Source organism: Gekko japonicus, unplaced genomic scaffold, assembly GCF_001447785.1.
Source record: "Gekko japonicus isolate JY-2015 unplaced genomic scaffold, Gekko_japonicus_V1.1 scaffold1054, whole genome shotgun sequence".
Classification (NCBI taxonomy): Eukaryota; Metazoa; Chordata; class Lepidosauria; order Squamata; family Gekkonidae; genus Gekko; species Gekko japonicus.
In genome coordinates, this window is record NW_015170307.1 from 281,177 (window position 1) to 294,203 (window position 13,027).

The window sequence follows — 13,027 nt, forward strand, 5'->3', positions numbered from 1 at the left end:
TGTCAGGAAGTTCTTCTTAATGTTTAGCTGAAAACTCTTGATTTAATTTCAACCCGTTGGTTCTGGTCCGACCTTCTGGGGCAACAGAATATGTCAGCCCTTCAAGAACTTGAAGATGTTTATCATATCACCTCTCAGTTGTCTCCTCTCCATGCTAAACATACCCAGCTCCTTCAACCTTTCCTCATAGAACTTGGTCTCCAGACCCCTCACCATCTTCATTGTCCTCCTCTGGACACGTTCCAGCTTGTCTATATCCTTCTTAAATTGTGGTGCCCAAAACTGAACACAATACTCTAGGCGAGGTCTAACCAGAGCAGAGTAAAGTGATACCATCACTTTATGTGATCTGGAACTATATTTCTGGTGCCAAGATGGAGAAGAGAAGCATAGTGTGGAGAGAAGGTGTCAGACCAGAAGGAAGGAAGATTCCCTGAGAGTAGCAACCTACACGTCAAAGGGATAGCATCAGAGCAGTAGAAGAGAAGGATGATCATGGCCCTGGCCTGTCTGTCTCTCTGAATCTCTTACCGACCCCCTCTGAAGAAGTCTGAGGCTAAGAGACAGAGCAAAGTCCTTCACTTCCAACAGTATGAGCAGGAGGTTCGTTGCACCAGAGTAAAGTACTGTCATTAGTGGAATGGAATGTAGGGATCTGATGCAGCAATAAGCACATATTTTGCAGTACAGTGGATCAAAGAATATGCAATAGCGTTGCATTTCCACATTCACAAAAGCATTTCGAAAACACTGAGAGAGCATTTACGTGAATTCAGTGATGGGTAGAAGTGGATAATCGGGATGTAAATAGTGAGGGATGTGACAGGCATTCTAGAGCTGGCATCAGGAACCTTGTGGACTAAGGGTCAAACTAGAATTAACGGTGTTCCCGTGGCTGCCATGGGGACACCATCGCCATTTTAACATGTTTTTAAAATGCCGTTGGCTCAATCCTGGTTGGGCCTGGAGCACCCATCCCACTCCCTCACCTTTTCAAGTGCCAAAATAGCCACCAGGGGGTTGGCACGTGGGCATCTGAGCACTTGATAAGGCGCAGGCAGGGGGAAAACAAGAGCGGCTCAGCCCACTGCAAGGATCAGGTCCTCATGGCATCTTAAAATCAGTTTAAAGAAGAAGAAAAGAAGAAGAGAAGAGATTGGATTTATACCCCCGCCCTTCACCACCTGAAGGGGTCTCAGAGCGGCTTATAAACCCCTTCCCCTTCCCCTCCCCACAACAGACACCCTGTGAGGCAGTGTCCTTTGAGAGCTCTTTCGAGAACTGCTCCTGAGAGAATAGGTCTGAGACAACTTGTGACTGACCCAAGGTCACACCAGCAGCTACAAGTGAAGGAGTGGGGAATCAAATCTGGTTCTCCCAGATTAGAGTCCGTGCTCCTAACCACTGCACCGAACTGGCTGAAATGGTGGTATCGTCCTCATGGTCATCACAAGGGTGCTATCATGTACGGTTTGGCCCTAAGACTGAGCCCTGGTCTAGCAAATTCCCTGGATGTCTGTGCATCTTGCCCCAGAGCCCTCCAGGTAGAGAGGTGTGTGCGCGACACCCATTCGGTAGGCAGTATGAAAACTCTTGTTTGTCCAGGGCCTCGTATGAATTCTAGAAGCCTGGCCTTTTGCCTGGTCAGATGGCCCCTTGGACTAAGATTGCCAATCCCCAGGTGGACCCTGGAGACGTCCTGGAGATCTTCAGACTACATCGATCAGTTCCCCTGGAGGAAACGGCTGCTTTTGGACTCTATGGCATTCTGTCCCAACGAGGTCCCTCCTCTCCCGAAACCTTCCCCAGATTCCACCTCCAAGTCTCCAGCAGTTTTCCAATCCGGAGTTGGCAACTCTCCTTTGGACACTTATTTCTGACCCCAGAATCTGGATTCTGTAGGTGGAGTCAGCCACCAACAGTCTTGGCCTGATTTTGATAGAAATGAAAAGCTGCCTTCTTCATCATCTAGATTGCCTAAAGGAAAGCCAAATTTCCCTTCCCTTTGGCCAGTTTTGTTTCCCACAGAGCAAAGTTTCAGTGCAAAAGTTTCTAATATACACAAACAGAGAACAGGACAGGGTACGCTTGCCAGACTGTCTGGTGACACCACTTGTTGCCTGCTACCGCTCCAAGTGGCAGCAGGAGAAAAACGGGGTTGGGGTTGGGGGTTGGTGTTGTGTGCACCATGACGTCACTTCCAGGGAAAACCTGGAAGTGACATCGCGCAGCTCTAGGAACTGTCAGAAAAACTTTGGTTTTATCACAGATCTCCAGAGATTCCTAGCGCTGGTTTCCCCGGAAGTGACATCATGAGGTACGTAACCCCACGTGCCCCCATATTCCCACCCCCCAAGCTCCCATTGGCATGGCATGGCAACCCAAGGAAAAGGCCAACAGATAGCTTTAAAAAGCCTTCATGGCCTGGGACCAAAGTATCTAAAGGACCACCTCTTCCCACATGAACCTGTAGGCTAACTTCCCTGGGCCCAGCAATTCCCCCTCCTCGCAGTGCCTTCAGAAACAATTACAAAAACAAACAAAAACGCTGAACTGCAGACTGTGGAAGGTCGGTAGTTCAGGAGTTCGAGACCCGAGGGTGCCGCATGACGGAGTGAGCTCCAGTCTCTAGTTCCAGCTCCTGCCAACCTAGCAGTTCGAAAGCAAGAAATTGCAAGTAGATAAATAGGTACAATTTCGATGGGAAGGTAACAGCGTTCCGTGCGCCTTGGTGTTTAGTCATGCCGGCCACACGACCACGGAAACGTCTTCAGACAGCGCTGGCTCTTCAGCTTGGAAACGGAGATGAGCACCGCAACCCTAGAGTCGGATTCGATTGGCTTTCGAGCAAGGGAAACCTTTACCTTTACCTTTTTTAGAGCTTTTTCCATTGTTCTGCCCACCTTGTGGAACAAGCGTCTTCAATTGATGCAGACGGGCCCATTCCTTCCCAGTCTTTTGGAAGGCCTTATTGCATTGCTAGGGTGTTTATTTTTAAGCATTTACACCCTGCCTTTCCCACATGGCCAAAAGCAGGTTGCAAATGTGACCAGAGGAGCAACCCCCAGTAAAAAAAAAGTATAAAAATGACACTATTGTTCTGAAAGTTCAACGACACTCCCAAAGAGAGCGACATTAGACGGATGGCCTGCCAGAAAGAACGAATTCTTTCTGAAAATTACCTCTCAAGAGATAACCTGCCGAGAAAGAATGGTCTTAGGAAAAGGCCATCGAGGTTGAGGACTTTGGAATCTTTTTCTGGTAATCTGTTTCATAATACATAGGCAGCAAATGGGGGGGGCAGGAACAGACAAAGGCAGAACATGCTGCACAAGGGGTAGGGAGACTGAGGCAAATTTGCGACAAGGAGCCTGGGTGCAATACAGACAGATACAGAGGGAGTCGGGCTTTGGCTTTAGAGGTAAACAGGAAGCTAGTACAACTGCTTCCAGATTGGTTGGATCTGTGCATTGTGGCGAAGCCCCGCAAGAAAGCAAGTGGCTGCCTTCTGCACCAACTGATGCTTCCAGGTAGTCTTCAAGGGCAGCCCCTTGTATAGTTTGTTGCAGTAATCCAATCTAGAGGTTCCAGAAGTGTCGAGCAGCATGACTAGGTCAGTTGAATACGAAGGAAAGACTGTTTCCAAATCACTGTACAGCATCCCAAGCAAGACCTCCCATCTGAGCCAGTTTGGTGTAGTAGAGAGCCAGTTTGGTGTAGTGGTTAAGTGTCTGGACACTAATCTGGGAGAACCGGGTTTATTCCTCACTCCTCCACTTGCACCTGCTGATGTGACCTTGGGTCAGTCACAAGCTCTGGCACAGCTGTCCTTGAAAAAGAGCAGTTTGTGTCAGAGTTCTCTCAGCCCCACCCGCCTCACAGGGTGTCTGTTGTGGGGAGGGGAAGGGAAAGGAGTTTGTAAACCGCTCTGAGATTCCAAGTGAAGGGCGGGGTATAAATCCAATCTCTTCTTCTTCATCATCTGTTTATTTGTATTAAGGTATTTGGGATCTAGAAAGGGAAGGTGACATGGAATGCCCAATCTCACCTGATCTTGATAGCCAAGCAGGGCTGGTTCTTGGACGGGAGACCATGAAGGAAGACTCTGCAGAGGAAGGCCATGGCAAACCACCTCCGCTTCTCGCTGGCCTTGAAAGCCCCTTGCTGGGTTCCCCATAAGTCAGCTGTGACTTGACAGCCCTCACATATGTATTTGGGATCCAAGACTCAGCACCTAACCTACTAATAATAATTGCAGACCTTTCGCCCCAGAACTGGGTGGCTTCCTGCTTTTGCTGATGTCTGCTGAGGGTCTGGCACAGAATGATGATGATTGTCTTCTGAGTCAGATGTACTGTTTTATGCTTCTTGTGAGTTTTGCTGTTTTAAGCTTCATGGAAGTAACCTGTATAAACTCAACTCTCTTTTTTTGTTTGTTTATAGTAAGCCGCCCTGAGTTTTATGGAAGGACAGGCTGTAAATATTTCAATTCAAAAAGACATAGCAGTCCTTCTGTAACATTAAAAAAGCATTTCACTGTTTTGGATTCCAGCCATTTTTGCCCAAGGCTTCTCGTATCTCATCAGCTGGCTGGAAGACAAGATGGCATGCTGAAGAGTGACACATCAAATCCCTTGGTAACAAAGTGCGGGTGTCCTTCAGCATTGACTTCAGATGAGTGACACCACAAATTAAATTGGCTGAGACAGTGAAGAGTAGGACCACTGGAGAGACCTCCTTGACAAGTCTACAATATCTCTTAGTCAAGCAATTCCCCATGGACTACCCTGGGGGTTATAACGAGAACTATCAGCAGGACTACGGTGAACTACTGACCCCAATCTCAGTCTTATGGGCAATTCGTGACCTTGACTGGCACAGCATTAACTTCACTAAGCGAGCTAACATTAAGAATTGGATCCCTGAAGGCTGCCTACCTGAAAGGGATTCTCATAATTTGTCACAGCGAGTTTCCATCAAAGCAGGGAAAACAACCATTTATGGTTCATGTTTCTCCTAGTCTGTACTGTTTTCCTCCCACCCCAGAGCTGTTGACAGGAAAACAGGAGACGACAGGGCTACCAGACAAACCACATTTCTTATTCAGGATATGGTCCTGCAGAGAATTAATTTAGTTTTTGATTTTTAATTTTGATTTATAGCCCACCCTCCCCACATAGGCTCAGGGAGGGGTTCCATCATACCAAGTCAACAATCACGTAAATATGCAAATAACAGTTAAAACCCATTAAAATGGATCAAAGTTAAAATACCGTTTGTAACTTCCGATACTCCTAACTAGAGCTTCAACAGATGAGGTCTACCACAAGCTGGGGTTCCAGATGGTGACTCAAATCTGGGTCACTGGAAGGGAGGCCCAATATGGTCTGGACGCCCACCGCCTCGGCTAAGAGCCTGGCAGAAGGGCTCCATCTTGCGGAACGGTGAAAGATCCCATGGGGCCCTGATCTCACAGGGGAGCTCATTCCACCAGGTAGGGGCCAGGGCCAAAAAAGACAGACGACCCTGGGGCCAGGGACCACCAGGGGATGCTGGTTTGCAGATCGTAATGCCCTATGGGGCTCATATGGGGAGAGGCGGTCTCAAAGATATGCAGGCCCCTGACCGTATAGGGCTCTGAAGGTAAGCGCCAGCACCCTGATATGGATCCGGTACTCAATAGGCAGCCAGTGCAGTTCATGCAGAACAGTGTGGATAAAAACCGATTACAAAGTTTGCTAGTTCATTCGCCTCCTTGTATAGAGCATTACTAGGAAGCCTGAACCACAGGTCTGGCAAGCTACAAATAAAATACCCCGATGTACCGCTAGTGATGAATAGCTTGCCAAGCCCACCGATCAAAAAACCTTGTGAGGATGGAATAGTTCTGAAAGGGGAAGACCAAATTGCAGTACACACCTGAGGTGAGTGATGTCTGATATGTATGCCTAATATACTTCTTACAACCTATCAGGCTCATAAACAGCCTAGTCCCTGAGGTGATTAAAAATAACTTCTAGGCAAACAGATGGGGAAGACTCGGAAAGTGTAGAATCAGGCTGCCAGTACACCACAAATGAAGAAGAGGAAGACACAGCAGTCGCTGGTATTTTAGTCCCTTGCTCCTCCTTCTCCCACAACGAACACATAAGAAAGTCCTGAACAACGTCCAAGAATTCTTGAGGCACCGAAAATTCCAGACTGATCATCTGGCAACACGGCCAGGGAGGAAGCTCCAAGCTGAACGGCAGGCAGTGTCAGCATTCGACATGTCACAGAGAATACAAAGCCGCTATGCTCCAAGAGGTGTAGAGGACGAAGTAAATCTAGTCTGGTGCCACTTAGCCAGAACAGGAGGGGGGAAAAAAATTGGCAGAGATCTGGGAGACAGCCTGTGCCTTCCAAGGCAGTGACTTGTTATCTCCCTCATTTTGTGGACCATTAGTTTAAGTAAAGGAGCCCCACAGATGACCTGTGCTCTATGGAGGAACATCTGAGGATACGAGTTGATAATGATAGATAATACCCATGCAAATACGGCAGGGTCTGATTTCACCACCTGGCCTTGGAGCAAACTGGGTGAAGTGGATGGATTAATGAGGTTTCTTTATAACAGGCCTGCCTGGCTCATGACGAACCAAGCCAAACACAGGTTGCCAGCCCTGACTTGTGGCCTGCTGGGTGCTTGATCTTCCCCTCCACTTCCTCCCTTCCCTGTTTCTGTATTCCTAACAAAACCACGAGAACAGATTAGCTGAATCCATTGGAAAGGTCTCCATATCAGAGGTCATTTCGGGGGGATCGCAGTTCCCCCGGGTTAGGTATGGGGGGCGGGGCACATGACGAAACCCCGCCCCCTGCTTCCGGCGGCCCCGCTTCCGGCCCTCATTCAGCCAGGAGGAGGCAGGAGAAGAGGGAGGGTAAGTTGCTTCCTCCCTGCCTCTCCCCACCCCTGCCTGCCTGGGGCCAGGGAGGGCCTTCGCAGGGGTCAGGGGGTGTGGCCTTATGACACACTTCCAGTGATGTCAGGGGGTGTGGCCTTATGACACACTTCCAGTGATGTCAGGGGGTGTGGCCTTATGACATACTTCCGGTGATGTCAGGGTGTGTGGCATATGCTAATGAGTTATGCTAATGAGTTCCCCTAGCTCTTTTTCTACGAAACGACCCCTGCTCCATATGCAGGTAATAACCTACATCCAACTCAGTGCATCACAAGTTGTCATCTCCTCCTAGCAAGGATGGCTAAGAGAGCAGTTGTCAAGACAGCTGCAGAACTGCCGGGGGATCGACATGGCTACAAACACAACAACAGACAATGGAAGATTCCAAATTTGGTCACCCCGAATTAGGAGAAGTTATAAAGCAAAGAAGATCAGGCAGGCAATGCAAATGGCTGCTGAGACCTAAAAGAACACCGAGACACAAAACCTTGTTCTGAAAGATAGTTTAAGAGGACAGCTATTTTGGTTTGCACTGGAACAATTAGATTTTAGTTCAGAGGCACCTTAGAGATGAAGGAAGCTTTGAATCACGGAAGCTCATACTTCCCAAATGTTGATGGCCTCTAAGGTGCTACTGGACTCAAATCTAGTTGTTCTGAAAGAGAACCCGCAACCATTATTAAGTATTCCCACTGAATCTGAACTGGACACTCTGTACCCAGCATTTAGCTCCGACTTTGTAAATATGATAACCAGTTTATCAAGTAAGAGCCCACAAGTCCAGAAGTTAATCAAGACTGCAAATGAATTATGAACTGTCCAGTGAAAATAATTTTTGCTTGTCTTTGACCAGCATAATTGCTCCTCCTGGCAGCTTCCTTGGGCTTTTCCACACTCCCATTTTCCTCACTTGTGTGTTCCTGTTGCTGGGGGGGGGAAGGGTCTGTTCTGCATGTGTTTTGCTCCCTCTAGTGGTCAATTTGATATTACATTGCTTTATATCTGGCATACAAAATCTGCAAGGAGTGATGCCGAACATACAACAATGTAATATTGAATTGACCACTAGAGGGAGCAGAATACATGCGGAACAGGGAAACCCCCTCGAAGCAACAGGAACACACAAGCGAGGCCAATGAGAATGCAGGAAAGCCCCTCAACACATGGAACAAATAAAATATAGCGAACTTCAGCTAATATTCTTCTGAATTAACCCAGCACTACTCTACTTGTGAAAAGGCAAGCACTGATATTCATTATCACAGTTGCGCCAGTGCCTTTACCAGCTGCATAACCCAAAGATGCTCCATAGACTCCCATTCCCAAGATCTGTAGCCCTGTGACAGAACATAACCCCCTTAATCAAACATCTCATGACCATGTAGCTAGATGTTCTCTTTGAGAAATAAGTTGGCAAACCTCAGTCAGTGCAAAACCTCATGGCCCAATAAGCCATTTTCCAAGACCTGGAGCTGCCACTGAAAACAGCAGCCCTGGGTTGAGGTCTTTGCCTACAACATTTAGGCACACTTACCATGTTATGATGTTACCACACTGTGATTTCCCAGCTTCCACCAGCAGCGCTCAAAGATATAGAGCTGGGACGAGGCAATAAACAAACACGATGATGCAATGACAGGGGTAGTAATGCATTTTAGCCTTATGCGGAAGAAGAGAAAATTCAACCCTGGGCAGCGGCAACCAGGTATGATGCTAAACATCTAGTCCTCAATGTATGTAAGATAAAAACCATTAACAGCATCTGATGTTCATAAAGCGATACCGAATTTCTGCTGTTTGTCTTAACGAGAAGGGGACTTTTTTACTACTAGGAAACAGTAGACTAATAATTGCTGTCATCCTAACAGACAGGTGGCCCCTAGTTCACCTATTGATCGGTTTCTTGTTATTTGCCTTTTGTTCATCCCCGGGAAGGTGGGGAGACCCCACGAGGCCCCTCCATGCAACAGTTCAGGCTGCAGAACATCAAAGTCATTTTTGTCCGCCTCGGCACAACCTTTTCCTCTCCTCTCTGGTGGGCCTTCTTTATTGGAACTTTCCCTTACCTTGTGTCAGCAGCTGAAGGTTTCGGACTTCCTCCCGCACTTTCAGCTGGAGGACCTGCTGCAAAATATGCTGTCGTAAGTTTTCCTGAGCAATCCCCATCCGCTCCAGCTTTTTGTCTGTAAGCCTCAGCAATGCACGGCCTGGATCCAAGAGAGAGAGAGAGAGAGAGAAATTACCCAAGGATTTACATTTAATGAATATAAATTCTTCATGCTGTAAATGTCCTTATTCTAGCAGATAAAACCTGCCGGCATCACTAATATCATCCCGTGAAACAATATGATTCACAATGGTGTAGGACATCCCCCCGCCCTTCAATTGTTTGCTCGGAGAGTTAATTAGCTTCTGCTCTGGAGATCCAGGTTTAGAAGCCTGCTAACAGAAGCGGGGAGGGAGGTGGGGGAAGAAGAAGTTTAGTTGGCTCCAGTCCACACACTTCTGCAACATAAAGGACATGTGCTAGGATGTATGGGGAAAGAGAAGTTATGGAGAACAGGGGAAGACCCCTCTAGCAGATGATCTCAGAGGGAGAGGATGGGAGGTGTCCTGCTGGTTGGAACCCTATGCTTTTGGGATCCCAAGAATGAGCCCATATTGCAAGCTTGCAGTGTGGCCAAGTGGGAAGGAGGAGGAGGAGGAAGAGATTGGATTTATGCCCTGCCCTTCACTACCCATAGGAGTCTCAGAGCGACTTAAAATCTCCTTTCCCTTCCCCTCCCCACAACAGACACCCTGGGAGCAATGCTCCCTCTAAGCTATGGAGCCTTGTGAGGAAAAATTCTACTTTGTGAGCTACTGGCATTAAAGTTGTGAGTGATCAATTTGGCTACTGCATAAATTAGTTTGCTCTGGCCCCATTCTTCCTGAGCTAAGACAAAAATGTGTGATCCGGAGGATAAAAACCTGTGAGCTAGCTCACACTAACTCAGCTTAGAGAGAACACTGCCTGTGAGGTAGGTGGGGCTGAGAGAGCTCTTTCAAGAACTGCCCTTGAGAGAACAGCTCTGAAGGAGCTTGTAATTGACCCAGGGTAATACCAGCAGCTGCATGTGAAAGAGTGGGGAATCAAACTCTGTTCTCCCAGATTAGAGTCTGCACTCCTATCAACTACACCAATCTGGCTCTCTCATGGTAAACCCAACTCATGTACAAGATGGTGGTTTCCAATGCTATATGGTAGCATCAAGATATTTACATCAAGTGCACCGCCAGTCCAAGTAACCAGCTCACTCCCTATCCCCCTCTTGGGGGGTGGGTGTTGCAACTTGCCCACTCCCCTATCCCCAGAGGGCAGGGGCCACCAAACACAGAGAAAACCAGATCACCCTCTTAATCCAGTGGAAGGAAGTGACCATTGGCTTACCCCACTACACCCTCAGGCGGTGAGCTACCGACCTGGCAAAAGTACGGAGTGTGCTCACTGACAAAGCACATGTTTTGCATGCAGAATATTCCAGGCTAAGTCCCTACCACACTGACCTGGATAGCCCACGCTAGCCTAAACTTGTCAGCTCTCAGAAGCTCACCAGGGTTGGCCTTGGTTACTGCTTGGACTGGAGACCACCAAGGAAGTCCAGGGTGGCTATGCAGAGGCAGGCAATGGCAAACAACCTCTGAACATCTCTTGCCTTGAAAACTCTACAGGGTCACCATCAGTCAGCTGTGACGTAAAGGCAAAAAAAAAAAAAAGGCCACTACCATCTCCACTTAAAAAGATGAAATGGAGGAAAAACCTTTGCCTGAGAATCAGAAAGGCCATGACCAGCTGATATAGATAGGACTTTGCCCTAAGAACCCATAACCCCATGCATTAAAAAAATGTAAGAACAGCTGTGTTGGATCAAATAATAGTCCAGTTAGCCCAGCACCTAGTTTCATGTATTAGCCAACCAGATCCCCCCCGGAAAGTCTACAAACAAGGCACGGAGGCCAAAAGCACTCCACTGTTGCTCCCCAACCTGGATCTCAAAGGGTTACTACCTCTGAACGTGAAGGTTTCATTTAGCCATTGACAGACCTGTCCTCCAAAACTCTGCCTAATTCTATTTTAAAGGCAACTAAATTAGGGGCTGTCAGTCTACCTCCCATACTTCAGATTCCACAAGCCAATTTCTCTTTGATCGAACATTTCCTTTTAATTTACCACCCAAGAACTTCACTGGGTACTCACAAATTCTAGTATGATGAGATAGGGAGAGAATATTTTCTCTACTTTCTCCGCCTCATACCTGATTTTAACATAGTGGTTTTCAACCTAAAAAGCAACCTGGGGGAAGCATGAGACACAATGAACTATAAGCACCTGACAGGAAGTCTTGTGACATCAGAGGCACATGACAGGAAGAAGGGGAGCCAGAATTATGGTCTGACTTGTCTGAAGGCAGCAGACAAAAAGAGATGGGTTCAGCGAACACAAACTGAACTCTGGGAATCTTACGTATGCTGCTTTGGGCTTTGTGGTGTGAAAAGGGTAGGATTTAAATGTATCAATCGATAAGAGCTCTTGACCTAAAATCACTAATGTGGGTCAGAATCCCTATTACAGTCCGAAACATGTACTTAAAGGGCAAGGAGAAAATCTGCGCTTACCTTTTTTTTTTTTGGTTTTTAAAATGTTTATTAAGATCAAGTATAACTTATAACATCTATCCTGCCTTTCCTTCAAAGAGCCTACAGCAAAATACTTGGTTCTCCCGCCTTCCATTTTATCCTCACAAGAACCCTACGAGTCTGTTAGGCGAGAGAACGACCGGCCCTAAGCTATCCAGAATAAGAGCTGGAACTTGAGTCCCTTACAGTGCACTCTTAAGCATGTCTACTAAGAATCCTACTCAGATCTATTCAGTGGAGCTTACTCCTTGTTATGTAGTGGGTTGCCGCATGGAAGAACGATGAACGACGACGTAGTGCATAGCACGCTTTATTAGGCACACAAGACACCGCACAAACGGCCGGCAGGCCAACTATATACACAGCCAGGGGACCACCCCTGGGTCCCATTGGCGGGTTTGAATTTCCCGCCACGGTTCCCATTGGTTCCCCCAGTGGAGGGACTAGGATCCTAGTCCCCATTGTTGTCCCAGACTGAAGCTCAGGCGTGTGCGCTGGCCTCCGGTGGTGGTCAGCGGACACTACACTCCTAGAGTAAGGGCTGCAGTATGGTTGCCGGGTCCCCCGGCCGCTGATGGGGGATGGTGGGGTTGGCTTGCCAGATTCATGTTGGGAAACAGTGGGGCACAATGCCCTAGAGTCCACCCTCCCGAGCATCCGTTTTCTCCAGGGGAACTGATCTCTGTAGTCCGGAGATGAGCTGTTGTAGTGTATTCAACGCTGCCTTGAATGCATGATATGTTGTGAAACATCTAATTGAAGTGTAATGTAAAGCTTCGTCCTGGGCTAGGATCCAGATCCATCCAATCGTGTTACTAGCCCAGAAAGCACCTAACCAATCACCTTCTAGCAAGCTCCCTGAGCGGGAACATCCGTGATTGGTCCTTATGTGAACAACCTTATTGGTTGGTATTTGTACAGTGGGTGTGGCTACATTAGCCGGGAATGTTTAAAAGCAGGACAGCTGCATTGTAAAGGCTGTTCTGGCTATCAGATGTTGATCTGTGTTGGAGTTGTGTTCGAGTTGAAGAATAAAGTTGTGTTCTTGCTGAATCACTCTCCGACTGCTTTGTTAAGCGAGCAACTCAACAGCTGTAATTCTGAGGGATCCCCAGGTCCCACCTGGAGGCTGGTATCCCTCGTACAGTATAAAGGAATGGAGGGAGTTTTTATAAAGGGAACAAGATTGCAATCTACTCCACTGTTTGTTTTAAAGTTTTATGTTGTCTAGGTACATTGTACCAACCTCTGTAAGCCGCCCTGAGCCTGCTCGCAGGGAGGGCGGGGTATATATACAAATAAATAAATAAATAAATTGTATATATTATCTGGGTCTTACTATATTACTTTCTACTTTTGTCATTCCAGTTGGGTTTGGTTCTTTTTCCATTGCTTATGACATATCA

At 47.4% G+C, this 13,027-nt stretch overlaps 1 protein-coding gene across 1 annotated transcript in view; it reads right to left on the bottom strand.

Moving 5' to 3' along the window:
- Nucleotides 1-13,027, bottom strand: part of SAMD12 (sterile alpha motif domain containing 12) — a 344,079-nt gene that overhangs the window by 210,506 nt on the left and 120,546 nt on the right. The window contains exon 4 of the mRNA XM_015417983.1: nucleotides 9,011-9,151. Within this exon, the coding sequence (XP_015273469.1) occupies nucleotides 9,011-9,151 (141 nt within the window). The remainder of the gene's footprint in view (nucleotides 1-9,010; nucleotides 9,152-13,027) is intronic.